At 32.4% G+C, this 15,092-nt stretch overlaps 1 protein-coding gene across 1 annotated transcript in view; it reads left to right on the plus strand.

Moving 5' to 3' along the window:
* Nucleotides 1-4,300: 4,300 nt before the first annotated feature.
* The window catches only part of LOC141340232 (interleukin-1 receptor type 2-like), a 32,522-nt gene continuing 21,730 nt past the window's right edge, over nt 4,301-15,092 (plus strand). Inside the window, exons 1-2 of the mRNA XM_073845155.1 lie at nt 4,301-4,390; nt 6,636-6,888. Coding sequence (XP_073701256.1) covers nt 4,303-4,390; nt 6,636-6,888 — 341 coding nt within the window. The 5' untranslated portion in view covers nt 4,301-4,302. The remainder of the gene's footprint in view (nt 4,391-6,635; nt 6,889-15,092) is intronic.

Raw genomic sequence — 15,092 nt, forward strand, 5'->3', positions numbered from 1 at the left:
GAGAGGGTCTGGAAAAAGCCGTACGCGGCGCGCATTCATAGTTCGTCCATTGCGAACTATGCTAGTATCGAGGGTTTGCGCGACCACGGCTATGAGAGGACGCCCCTTGTGGAAGAGATGCTATCTCTCCACAGGGCGGGCTTTCTCTCTCAAGACTCCCTCTCTGCCTTCTCCGGCCCTGCTGAACGGCAGAGCGTATGCAGCAGCAGGTCAGGCGGTGGGTGCACTGCACACCATGGCAGTGCTCCAAGCCTACCCAGCCGATCTGCTGAAAAATCCTTTATCCCTCGAAGGTCCAGGTATTAGCCCGAACACCACAGGGGTCCTGCTCCGCCTCCTTCTGAGGAACGGAGGTAGGTGCAGAAGGCTAGTGTTGCATCCCGCGCTCCTCCCCCGCCTGCGAGCAGGTCTAGGAGGCGACGCGGATCGAGAGGTGACAGACAGGATTTCAGGGAAGTCATCCAAGCGAGACAAAATTCTCGCAGGGGTCAGAGTAATACCTCTCCTTCCCTCGGTCCAGTCGGGTCGCCATATTAATTCCCCTGTCTCCATTTAAGCTTCCTGCACTCCCCGGACCCATGATGTCCTTTGGGGGTTCTACCTGTATAGAACCCTAATTTTCGGACGGTCTGGAATCAGGCGGTCTCTGAAAAAAAAAAAAAAAAAACCCCGCCTCTTTCTATGAAACAGGATGCTTTTAAATGGGTGAGTATGATCCATTTTTTACGTGAAGGAACTTCATACTGTCTCAGACCTGTGTATGTTTTTCTCTATTCACAGAAGAAATACGACGAGTCTACGGCAGACGCCCCCTCTGATCCTATGGATTAAGGTTACGGCAGTGTTTGCCCTCTCCACTCCACAGGCTGTGCGGTAAATCAACCCTTACAGCATATATTACACATAGGACCTCTGTCCTCTTCAAGGTAAGCTCCCTAAGTTTTTCTTAGGTTTGCCCTTGGTATGCTTATGCTGTCCTTTGCAGGCCTAGTGTAGACTTATGTCCTGTTGAGACAGGAGCATAACTCCCTAGTTACGCCCCCCTTATGGCTGGATAGGCGTGTTGCCTGCAGGGTTTGGGTTGCGTGTTGTGTTTTTCCCTCAGAAAAGGAATGTGGAAACATCTCAACGGAGCACCCCTCCCTTCCGGTTGTATGGTGGTGTCCGTCTACACAACACTCGTTCCAGCACAATCGGGCTTCTCCCTTCAGTGGTTAAACGAGCAAAAGGAAATTTTTCCTTTCTCCCTAGGTAAGCATCTTAAGATATTTATATTTAAGATTGCACTAGTATGTTTAACTCTGTTGCAGACGGCCTGCGTGCGAGGATCCGCTTCGTGTCCTCTCCTAAATACGGTTTCTATGGAAACTGAGTGTCTACACCTGTTGAGACAGGTGTTCACTTACATAGGAGTACCAGCAGTCCGGAGTGCTCGCTGCGGACTCGGAGCAGGTTTGGTTGCTCCCTTTTCTGCGGAAAAGGCTTTTTATTTGAGCACCACCTGGTGACACGCTTTCCAGCTGGGGTCTTGATTCTCGGTGTGCGCTCCCCTTTCTGAGGAAAGGGGTTTTTATCTGAGCGCTACTTTGAGACTCTCTCCAAGTCGCCTCATTCTAAGCCTGAGGGCTGAAGCAGCACTTGATGTAGGATCTACACCCAGGCTGTCGAATGTCTCCCCTACAGAGGGTTTGAGCATCCTTCGGTGTTTAACACCTTAGAAAGCCGTCACTTTAGGATCGATTCTCGCTCCCCAGGCCTAGTTCCACTTCCCTTTCTGAGGAAAGGTTTACGAAGTGTCTGAACTAGGAAGCTGCCCTTATTCATTTCGGAGCTTCCCAGAAACTTTCAAGGCAAACAGTGCTCCCCTTTCTGAGCTGAGTGCTCCCCCTTCTGAGGAATGGGTTTGTTAAGGTTAAGAGCTCACGTTCCTCCCTGTGCGCAGGATTGCTGGAACGGACCTGAGCTCCCCTAATTCAGGGTTTCCTTCAGAGCAACTTCCCAGGACTGAATGCTTCCTCCCTCCTGAGGGTAGGAATCTACCAGGGACAGACCTTTGAGAGTTATGGACCTGCTACAAGGATGTTGGCGTGCCCCCTTTCCAGGGTTCACTTATAAGAGCACCACTCCTTGGTGGCCAAGTTCTCCTCCCTGTTTCCCAGGGTAGGAGCTTGACCTTCATGCTTCAGGTTTCTACTCTCCAGCCTTTATTCTGGATGTATGCTCCCCTCTATGAAGGGTAACAGTGAGAGCATTCGCTCCTGTTCGGTTGTGCAGCTCCCCTTCTGGGAAGGGTCTTCTATGAGCGCCAACCCACCTTCGTGAGATTGCCAGACCTTCATACAGGTCGCGTGGACCGGGCTGTGCACGCTTCCCCTTTTCATTAAGGGTTCCCTAAAAAGACAGCAGTGCCCCCTTCTGGAGAAGCGATTCTCCCTGTGGATCAGGGTCAGGATTTTTGTCCTCCACTGTCGTCCACTATTGCAGGATGGTCTCAGCTCCATGTTCTTCTCTGTTGACAGATAGCTTGCGAGCTTCTGTCCAGGGGAGGGTTAGTGTGGCAATCCCCTCACCTTCAGGGTTATCCCCTTTCCGTCTCTTCAGACGGCATGGAGCTGATAGTGAAACCCTCTGGGAAAACACTCTCCTTAAATCCGATCATGTCGGTAAGCGTCCCACGCTATGCCTGGGCGTCTTCCAGTTAAAACCACAAGTGTGGTAAGTGCACACACACCTGGGGCACTTCTATAAAATCCACGTGTTGGTAGGTTCCCACCAAGTTTGGGTTCCTCTTTTAAATCCCTTTTTGGTATGGGTCACACGTTTTGCCTTGTTCCCATCTATTGGAGTCGGCTCACAACCCCGGTTCCCTGGGTTCGACTCCTTTGATATCTTAGCTGATGTCTGCTGACCATCCACTATTAGGGCGCGCCACTACTAGTGGCCCTTTGAACGGACCCAGGACAGGTTTCTGCCCTCATATGGGAGCCAGTTCCTGAGGGAACTAGGCCCTATGTTGCGGTAGTTTCTGGTTCTGACAAGTCTAAGTTTCCATCGAAGCTTAGCCGTTTCCCTCAGAAGGAATTACTATAATTCCAAGCCTGAGCTGTGCCCTGGGTTCTACCCAGTCTGGTAAGTGGGTAACAGGTCAGGCCTCTGGCCGGGAGGGGTAACGTTTTGACAGCCGTCACCACGTCCTAGTAGGGGCAATTCCTCTCAGAATTGTTGCTTAGTGCTCGCTGGCTTAGCATGCACTCCCCTCAGCATGGCAGTGTTGGTATACCGTTCCCCAAAAGCGCCCTCTAGAGGACGCAGTGAGAGTTCCCTTCGGAAGGGAACGTCTCAGGTTACGTATGTAACCCTAGTTCCCTGAGAATAGGGAACGAGACACTGCGTCCTCTAGGCTTCTTCGCCATGCTTCGGACGATAAAGCTTCAGACTTTGAAGATGTATTGTGTTGCACGGGCGCCTCTTTATGTTATGGTCGCCCGGTAGTGACGCAACGGCAGCGACTGACGCGCCGCGGTGACGTCATACGCTGGCGCCGGCCATTTCATGTAGTTTTTCTATGCATTCTTCAGACTCGAGGCACGCTGCAGCGTTCCCCAAAAGCGCCCTCTAGAGGACGCAGTGTCTCGTTCCCTATTCTCAGGGAACTAGGGTTACATACGTAACCTGAGACGATTTATTATCACTGTTAGCAACAGTTGTGCTGCTTAATATTTTTATATATACATAATATTAAAATATACACAAAACCGTTCTAAAATGTGGTCAAAAATGTATACTTTTTTTCAGCAAGGATGTTTAATTGATTAAAAAAGACTTGTATTGTTAGAAAACAAAGTTAATTTTGAATAAATGCTGTTCTTTTTAAATTTTATTCATCAAAGTCCTGAAAAAAGTAACACAAAAAGTAACCAAATAAATCAAAATCGGCATATTACAATGATTTCTGAAGGATAGTGTGACACTGAAGACTGCAGTAATGATGCTGAAAATTCAGCTTTGCGTCATGAAATAAATTATATTTTAAAGTATATTAAAACACAAAACTGCTATTTAAAATCGCAATAATAATACTTTTTTTTTCTGTGTTTTTGATCAAAAATGGAAGCATTAAAAATCGTACTGATCCCAAACTTTTGAACAGCGGTGTATATATATTTTAACATCAATTATTAATGCCATCTAACATTAGTGTTTAAATCTAAACACCCTTTATGCTGTGTTTGTCATAATTGCTTAATTTCATTTCTATTCTTTATTCAAATTCAGTCATTTTGTTCATCTTTCTCTGCAGATATGGGTCGGTCGTCCCTTGTTTTCCTGCTGGCTGTACTTTGGGCAGCTAAATGTGCTGTAATATCAACTAAGGAACCTTTAGCTTCAGGTAAGGAAGTTTCATCTGTTTCTTTCATTAACTTTACTACCTGGATGAAATGAGTCATATACTGATGTGTGTAAATGAAATAAAACTCAATTATAACTTGATAAGGATGTTTGATTTAGTGAATCTCATAAACTCATAAACCGTGTACAGAACAGCATTGAAAACTCAAGGCGTGGCTGCAATGCTGTGGAAATAATTTTTATGATGCATATATTTACCCTGAATATTTTTAAATTAAATGATCTAACTCGTTTGTTAAAAACAGCTAAAATAATTCAGGAAGTGTTTTGAAAAAAATTTTTTTTTATTTATTTATTTACTACTGCTTGAAAGCATAATTTCACTCCTCCATGTTTGACGTCAGTGTTATTTTAATATCATTGATATACTTTTATAGTTTTTGCTCATATTTGAAATTAATTCTGTTTTCATATATTTTTTCAAGTTTTAGTAAATGTGTTGTGTTTTTGTCATTTTATATTATTATTATTAATTTAATTTGTCCATATAATTTGAATAAAGTTGTAGTTCATTTATTTTACTTATTTTAAAACTTCAACAAACAAAAAAGTAGTTGAAGTTAATAAAAAAAACAACATAAATATTTATAATAAAACATAATGTTTATTTATATAATATATAATATTTTAAGTATTATTTTTATATTGCTGATACTTTTCATTTAAAAAAATGTATTAGATTTTTTTATAGTAATTGTATTGTGTTTTTCATTTTATATTATTATATTTTTTATTTATTTATTTTTAGTCCATATAATTTTAAAAAGTTGTAATTAATGTATATTTGTTAAATAATTGTTTTTATTTTATTTTAGTAATTGTATTGTGTGTTTTTGTCATTTAATATTATTGTTGTTGTTATATTATTATTATTATTTTATTATGTTTATATAATTTTATTTATTTATTTTTATTTTTTTAGTCCATATAATTGTAAAAATGGTGGCGTAAATTTATATTTGTAAAATATATTTATAATTATTATTTAAAATTTTTAAATTATTTTATTTTAGTAATTGTATCGTGCGTGTTTGTAATTTTTTATTATTAGTATTATAAATTTCTTATGTTTATATTATTTGAATAAAGTCGTAGTTTTATATTAGTAAAAAAAAATATTTTTTTAGTAATTGTATTGTGAATTTTTGTAATTTTATTGTTATTAATGTAATATGTTCATATAATTTGAATAAAGTTGTAGTTTATTTATGTTAACTATTTTAAAGCTGCAACAAGATAAATGAAATTAAGTAGATGAAATTAATAAAAAACTTTATTTTACAAATATGTATATATGTAATATTTATTTTGTTTGTTGTTAATTTTACAAATATAAATGAACATAATTAAGATATATATATATAAAATATTAATTGTTTTTGTTTTGTTTGTTTAGTACTTCTTGAAGGCATAATTTCACCCCTCCATTTCTGACATCAGTATTATTTTAATATTACTGATATACTTTTTTCATTTTACCTGTATTTTTTATTTTTTAGCAATTGTATTGTGTTAATGTTATTTTATTAATATTAAAATTAATATTAATATTAATATTAATATAGGTCCATATAATTTTAATAAAATTGTAGTTTATTTATTTTAATTATTTTAAATGAAAATAAGTAGTCGAAATTAATATAAAAATTTATTTTACAAAAATAAATTAACATTTTGTTTATATATATGTGACCCTGGACCACAAAACCAATCATAAGGTTAAATTTGACAAAACTGAGATTTATACATCATATGAAAGCTCAATGAATAATCTTTCTATTGATGTATGGTTTGTTAGGATAGGACAATATTTGGCCGAGATACATCTATTTGAAATCAGAAATCTGAGGATGCAAAAAAAATCAAAAATACTGAGAAAATCACCTGTAAAGTTGTCCAAATTAGGTTCTTAATAATGCATATTACAAATCAAAAATTACATTTTGATATATTTACAGTATGAATTTTACAAAAAAAAATCTTCATGGAACATGAACTTTACTTAATTTCTTAATGATTTTTGGCATAAAACAAAAATAATTTTTTTTGACCCATACATTGTATTTTTGGCTATTGCTACAAACATACCCCAGCGACTTAAGACTGGTTTTGTGGTCCAGGGTCACATATATATATATATATAATGCTGCTTTAGGCAGGAAATTCATTGGATAATTTCTTTATGTTTGTCACTAACAGTCTTCATCACGCATGTTTCTAAACAGAGTCCTGCAAGGATTACAAAGAGGCGTTTGAGCGGGCTTACTCGATCCCGGGTGAAGTGGCGACACTGGAGTGTCCACTGCAGATGGATTATCTCTTTGACTCTGCAGAAACGCCGTATAACATCACGTGGTACGATGAGAGAACGGGCTCTGAAATCACGGATCTGGAGCAGAGCATCATGCTCAAGAAAAAAGAAATCTGGTTCTTCAACGTCACCATGCAGCTGCAAGGAAAATACACATGTGTGGTCAGGTACGGACAGACTCTTTCCTCATGATTTGAAAAAGCAATTCTGTTTCTAGACAGAAATTATTTTTCTAAATATGGTCATATTCCTTACTTGTTTCCTTTTTGTTTTGTTTGTTTGCTTTTTTGTTTTTGTTATATGTTTGGTATAATATTGTCACATTCACTTCTTGCATAATAAAAAAATAAATAAAAAAATAAAAAAAATAAAAAGTAATTCTGTGTGTTTAGCAGTTTTTAAAAAAATCGGATTTGGAAGCAATGGATCATGGGATGCACCAAGCCCTTTCAAAAGCCACTACAAAAAAGATATCTCTACCTTTATCCGGTTTCATTCATTCATTCATTGATTTGATTAGTTGATTTCTTTTCTTTTGTACCTAGTATTTATTTATATCGGTGGTGTTGTTTTATTATTATGATTATTATATTTTTTTTAACAGAAAACTTCAACGTGTTTTTTATTTAATGTATGTAGCATCTTTAATGTCGTCTCATTATTATTATTATTATTATTATTATTATCATTATTATTATTATTATTATTATTTATTTATTTATTTATTTTTTACTTTTTTGTAGTATTTTGTAACATAAGTATTTTAGTTTTGTACTGAGTGTTTAATAATTGTAATGTTTCATTTTTATATTTTAATAATTATTTTGTTTATTTATTTGTACTGAGTAACACACCCAGTTCTATATTCAGTGTGTGCATTATCTTTTGTCAAAATCTTGTTTATTTTGTTTAATTTATTTATTTTGTTTATTCATATATTTTATTTAAATATATTTTTAAATATATTTTTTGTTATATTTATATTATTTATTTTTTATTTTATTTTACTATTTGTATTTTGTATTTGTATTTTATTCATCATCCTAATTAGTACTTTAACACACCCAGTTCCTTATTCAGTGTATGTATCATCTTTTATGTTAAATTCTTATTATTATTATTATTATTTCATTTTTATTTTTACTCTTTTTGTAGTGAGTATTTTGTATTTTATTTTATATTTTATAATATTTTACATATTGTAGGTTTGTACTGAGTATTTATTTATTTATGCAATTTTTATTTTTTTTATTTTAATAATTATTATTTGTTTGTTTTATTTATTTGTTTGTACTAACACACCCAGTTCTTTATTCAGAGTGTGCGGTATCTTTTGTGTCAATCTTATTTGTTTATTTTTATTTAATGTTTCTTTATTCATTTTTTTTTTTTTTTTTTTGCATGAGTGTTTATTTATTCATTGAAATTTTTCTTTATATATTTTAATTATAGTTTTTGTTATTTGTATATTATTTATTTTATTTTATTGTATTTTATTTCATTATTTGTATTATTTGTATATTCTTATTTTCTTTCTTAAAAATTTTTTACCGAGTACTTTAACACACCCAGTTCCTTATTCAGTGAATGCATCATCTTTTATGTTACATTATATTTATTTATTTAGTTTTATTTTTTATTTATTTATTTTCTCTATAAGTGTTTATTTTTTCATTGTAATTTAAAATGCATTTAAAAAAATATTTTTAGTTATTTTTGCATCATTATATTTTATTTTATTTTATTTATTCTTATTTATTATTTGTGTTTTTTACAGAGTATGTTAACACACCCAGTTCCTTATTCGGTGTATGCATCATCTTTCATTTTCAATTCTTATTTATTTATTTACTTCCTCCTTTCTTTTGTTTTATATGAGTGTTTATTTATTCATTGTAATTTTATTTTCAAATTTATTTTTATATTATTAATCTAGTTTTTGTCATTTTTATATTATTTATTTATTTTTTCATTTTACCAAGTACTTTATCACACACAGTTCCTTATTCAGTTTATGCATCATCTTTTATCTTAAATTCTAATTTATTTATTTATTTTTATTTATTTATTTATTTTTGCATGAGTGTTTATTTATTTATTAATTGTAATTTTTTTAAATATTTTTTTAAAATATTTTTTGATATTTTTATTTATTTTCTTTCTTTCTTTTGTTTTGTATGAGTGTTTATTCATTCATTGTAATTTTTAAAATATGTATTTTTAAATATTTTTGGTTATTTTTATATTATTTATTTTTCGTTCTTTGTTTTGTATTAGTGTTGATTTATTAATTTGTAATTTTTAAAATGTATATTTTTAAATATATCTTTTGTTATTTTTATATTATTTATTTTTCTTTCTTTTTTTTTGTATGAGTGTATTTACTAATTTGTAATTTTTTTAAATATATATTTTAAATATATTTTTTGTTATTTTTTTGTTATTTAATTTCTTTCCTCCTTTTGTTTTGTAAGAGTGTTTATTTATTCATTGTAATTTTTAAAATATATATTTTTTTCTTTTTATTTTTTTCTTTCTTTTTTTGTTTTGTATGAGTGTTTATTTATTCATTGTAATTTTTTGTGATTTTTATATTATTTATTTATTTTTGTTTTATTTAATTATTTATATATTTTTTACCGAGTACTTTAACACACTCAGTTCAGTGTATGCATGATCATATTTTATGTCAAATTCATTTAGATGCATTTAGACTGCAATTGCGGTTTTATAAATAATGCTGTGAGATTAAAAGGTAATCTTTTGAATCTAGATGTCTTTTCTAATAAAAAATAACACTTTAAATGTGAAACTAAAGTCACTGTCATTATGAGTGAGTCACTGAGTCATTCATTCAACTGTTTTCAAAAGGCTGATTCATTTCAGAAACAAAGCAAGTGACTATTAATGAATAAATCATTGAGTCATTGGTAACCTAAAAATGTCACATGATCCTTCAGAGATCATTCTAATATAAAGATTCAGTAATATTCAGTAAGATTCATTTCTAATATAAAGAACAGTAACCAAAATATTAATTTGAAGATTGAATGAGAAATTATTGCAAAGTAAAAATATAATTAAAAACCTAAATGTGATTAGTTTTTTTAGAAAAAAATGTGATGTGATGAAATATATAGGGGAAAAAGAGTATTTTATTCAACTGAAAAATACAAAATGCATGTGCATTTTGATATGAACTTGTACTTTGTGAAATAAAATGTCTATTTTAATTAATTATATGCAGTAATAAACATGCAAACTGAATCTGCATGATTGTGGATAAATTGAAAAACACCATTTTGTTTTGTTTTAAGTTCACATAAATTAGAAGATATTTTTTAAAGTCTAATAAATGTTAAATTGATAGCTCTCAATTATACTGTAATGTTGAATGGCTATAGTTAATGGTTAAATATTGGGGGGGGGGGGGTCATAGAGACATCAGTTAGTGTCAGTGATACTTGCTTTTTAGTCATAAAAAGATTACATTAAACAAAAATATTAAAAATATACTTTGTTGTTTTTACATTAATTTGAAGATTGAATGAGAAATTATTGCAATATAAAAATATAATTGAAAACCTAAATGTGATTAATTTTTTTAGGGGGAAAAAAGTGATAATTTATTAATTAAAAGTTAATTAATTTTTTTCATCAATTGACAGCGCTAGTATTCACACTGTTTAATGCAGGTCATGAATGCATTTAACCTGCATTTACAAAGGCATTAATAATGTTTTGATATATTAAACATTAGGGGTGTGACGAGATGAAACCGAGACTTTGTTTTTTTAAAGAAATCCTCAGTGATGAAATATATAGGGAAAAATTGTATTTTATTCAACTGAAAAACACAAAATGCATGTGCATTTTGATATGGCCTTGTACTTTATGAAATAAAATGTCTATTTTAATGAATTATATGCAGTAATAAACATGCAAACTAAAGCTGCTTGATTGTGGATAAATTGAAAAACACCATTTTGTTTTGTTTTAAGTTCACTTAAATTAGAAGATATTTTTTAAAGTCTAATAAATGTTAAATTGATAGCACTGTTTTGATATATTAAACATGGGTTCACGAAACCGACACAAGTTTTTTAAACTTTTTTTTTATTTAAAAAAAATCCTCAATGATGAAATATATAGGAAAAAATTGCATTTTATTCAAATGCATGTGCATTTTAATATGAACTTGTACTTTATGAAATTAAACGTTTATTTTTATTAATTATATGCAGTAATAAACATGCAAACTGAAGCTGTTTGATTGTGGATAAATTAAAAAAATAAATAAATTGGAGATCATGATTCTCTCACGATTCTGAAGAAAAAAAGTATTTGAAATCTAAACAAAATTAAGTAATTTACTTATAAGTTAAGTAAGTTTTTGAAAATATATACTTTAATTAAATAAAAAAATGGAGACAAAGGTGTAAAAAGATAAAGGTGTTTTGAATGTTTTTTGCAAAATACTTGATCATGTCAAATCGAAAATCATTAAAACGACAATTACAATATTTTCACAGATTGTAAATATCTTTGTGTCACTTCTAATCAATTCAATGCATCCTGACTGAATATAAGTATTATTTAAAACAAATAGATTATCACACAATATCACTTGTGCTAATATTTGTGTGATATTCTCTATGTCATATAAAAACATTAGGAACAAATGGGCATATTTGCCCCCATGATGTTGAATTTTTGGCTCATTTAAAATATATAATACTTGGTGGCATTATGCAATGAAAGTGTAACCCGATAATGTCAGCTTCCTGATTGTTAAAACAACAATAAACAATATGAATATGTGTAAAATCATCAAACGGATGGAGAAGGTTGGGGACGTTTCTGTGTGGTGGGGGATTACAGGAAAAGCTTGATTTACATGCAGTCACTTTGAAAGCGAAATGTTTCTTAGAAAAATGTCTTTTGCAGAGGATGCGGTCAGTCTGTCAGACTCTGGGCTATGATCCTACTGTGCAATAGAAATGCCATTTTACGCAAAGAAGCCTATTTTTAAGACGCTGAGATTTTTTCCACTGCGACCTTGACGTGTTTTCATGAGATTCACTGAAGCTGCAGCGCTCTGTTGACTAAAGAAATTAATGGATGGAAAGATCAGGAAGGCTTAAATGTGGCGTTTCCAGGATGGTGAGATGAGCAAACCAGTGTCGTGTTGAACAGGTGTTGAAGATGCTGACCTTTAAACAACCTGCTGCCGCAAAACAACACATACGGTCATGAACAACAGGCTAGACTAAAGCTGATTTGTTTAATGCTAAATATATAGTTTTATAGTTCTCTTAGTCCAACTAGGGCTTCATAAGACTCTGATAGCAATTAAATGAAATTAAATATATATATATATAATAGGATTATGAGAGGTTACTTAAAAAAACAATCTATTGCTATTTTTTCTGTTCATATTGTTTTAAGTAAACAAGTGAAGATGTTGTGAAATTCGTTATATTAAAACAACAATATTTAAAATTTCAAGAGGTAATGCAAAAGTAATTTCAGGTTATTGAGCTTCAGCTGACAAGAGGAATATAAAGATTATGTTTGCTAAATCTGATTAAAATGTTTGTTTGTTTGTTGTTATTTATTTAAGCAATAAGGTACGAGAGGCCGTGCTGTATCATGAATAAATCACGGCTGAAGGGCGTTGCAACCCCTTCAGCCGTGATTTATTCATGATACAGCACGGCCTCAAGTACCTTATTGCTTTTATAAAATGGTTACCACACAATAAAAATATTAAAATCAAAAATATATATTAATTTATATATATTAAGTTGTACGTTTTCATAAAGTAAAATCATTAACTGCCTTCCGCTGTAAAAAGTAGTCCCTAACTGCTGCAGCTGTGTTTACGTTGCTAAGGGTGGTTGCTAAGGGGGTTCAATGATACACAAAACCGTTGAGTGAAGCGGTCATAGCCGTGCCGTATCATGAATACGACACAGCTGCTGACCAATCAGAATTGAGGAATGGAACTAACCGTTTTATAATTATATTTATGTTATTGTTTGTCTGTTAGTCTTTATTTTTATAGGCTGTTAATGTTTATGTTATGTTTGCTTATTGTCATTTATTTTTATGTCATTGTTTATTTGTTGTTGATTCTTTAGAATTATTATTGGTTGTGTTTTGTTGAATTAGAAAGGAAAAAATATTAGGCTTTTTTATATTATTGCCATTATTATTATTATTTTTATCATCTATAGTATTTTGTGTTTTGCTAAACCTATGAATCAAACTATAAAATTAGTTGTTTATTTTAGTAATATTATTTTAATTAAAAGTAATTTTTTGTTTTTATATTATTAATTATAGTATTTTGTGTTTTACTAAACCTATTAATCAGAGACGTATAATTATTACGACTATATATTGATTGATTTTTATGTTATTGTTTATTTGTTGTTTTGTTATATATTTTATAAGATTATTATTGTTTGTGTTTTGTTGAATCAAAGTTAAAATTGTTTAACTTTACAATTTTTTTGTTTTGTTTCCATATTATTAAGTTGGCTTGGGAAAGCCAACTTACTGAAATCCTATTTAAACTTCTTCTTCTTCTTCTTCTTCTTCTTATTTTTTTTACCGAAAATTTTTTAGACACTAACTCCTCCTAGACCGTTCAAGCTACATACTCCAAACTCGGGTCAGATCTTCATACTGTTCAGACTTAGATTGCTATATCTTTTCAGACTGGTTTGAGTTATGGTTTTCTTAAAAATTAATATTAAAAATCATAAAAAGTCCCATAGACTTTCATTGACCAAAAGTCCATGTCTGTTTGAACTATGTATAATGTAAACTGCTAGAAGCCATTGATACTCAATTAAGCTTTAATCTATCTATCTATCTATCTATCTATCTATCTATCTATCTATCTATCTATCTATCTATCTATCTATCTATCTATCTATCTATCTATCTATCTATCTATCTATCTATCTATCTATCTATCTATCTATCTATCTATCTATCTATCTATCTATCTATCTATCTATCTATCTATCTATCTATCTATCTATCTATCTATCTATCTATCTATCTATCTATCTATCTATCTATCTATCTATCTATCTATCTATCTATCTATCTATCTATCTATCTATCTATCTATCTATCTATCTATCTATCTTACTAGTCATGCTAAAATCATGCTAGCGACTTGCTAGTCGTGCTAAAATCATGCTAGCGACTTGCTAGTCGTGCTAAAATCATGCTAGCGACTTGCTAGTCATGTTAAAAATCATGCTAGCGACTTGCTAGTCGTGCTAAAATCATGCTAGCGACTTGCTAGTCATGTTAAAAATCATGCTAGCGACTTGCTAGTCGTGCTAAAATCATGCTAGCGACTTGCTAGTCGTGCTAAAATCATGCTAGCGACTTGCTAGTCATGTTAAAAATCATGCTAGCGACTTGCTAGTCTAGCTAAAATCATGCTAGCGACTTGCTAGTCATGCTAAAATAATGCTAAAATCATGCTAGCGACTTGCTAGTCGTGCTAAAATAATGCTAAAATCATGCTAGCGACTTGCTAGTCGTGCTAAAATCATGCTAGCGACTTGCTAGTCGTGCTAAAATCATGCTAGCGACTTGCTAGTCGTGCTAAAATAATGCTAAAATCATGCTAGCGACTTGCTAGTCGTGCTAAAATCATGCTAGCGACTTGCTAGTCGTGCTAAAATCATGCTAGCGACTTGCTAGTCGTGCTAAAATCATGCTAGCGACTTGCTAGTCATGTTAAAAATCATGCTAGCGACTTGCTAGTCTAGCTAAAATCATGCTAGCGACTTGCTAGTCTTGCTAAAATCATGCTAGCGACTTGCTAGTCATGCTAAAATAATGCTAAAATCATGCTAGCGACTTGCTAGTCGTGCTAAAATAATGCTAAAATCATGCTAGCGACTTGCTAGTCGTGCTAAAATCATGCTAGCGACTTGCTAGTCGTGCTAAAATCATGCTAGCGACTTGCTAGTCGTGCTAAAATCATGCTAGCGACTTGCTAGTCGTGCTAAAATCATGCTAGCGACTTGCTAGTCGTGCTAAAATCATGCTAGCGACTTGCTAGTCATGTTAAAAATCATGCTAGCGACTTGCTAGTCGTGCTAAAATCATGCTAGCGACTTGCTAGTCATGTTAAAAATCATGCTAGCGACTTGCTAGTCGTGCTAAAATCATGCTAGCGACTTGCTAGTCGTGCTAAAATCATGCTAGCGACTTGCTAGTCATGTTAAAAATCATGCTAGCGACTTGCTAGTCTAGCTAAAATCATGCTAGCGACTTGCTAGTCATGCTAAAATAATGCTAAAATCATGCTAGCGACTTGCTAGTCGTGCTAAAA

This window comes from Garra rufa, chromosome 8, assembly GCF_049309525.1.
Source record: "Garra rufa chromosome 8, GarRuf1.0, whole genome shotgun sequence".
Taxonomy (NCBI): domain Eukaryota; kingdom Metazoa; phylum Chordata; class Actinopteri; order Cypriniformes; family Cyprinidae; genus Garra; species Garra rufa.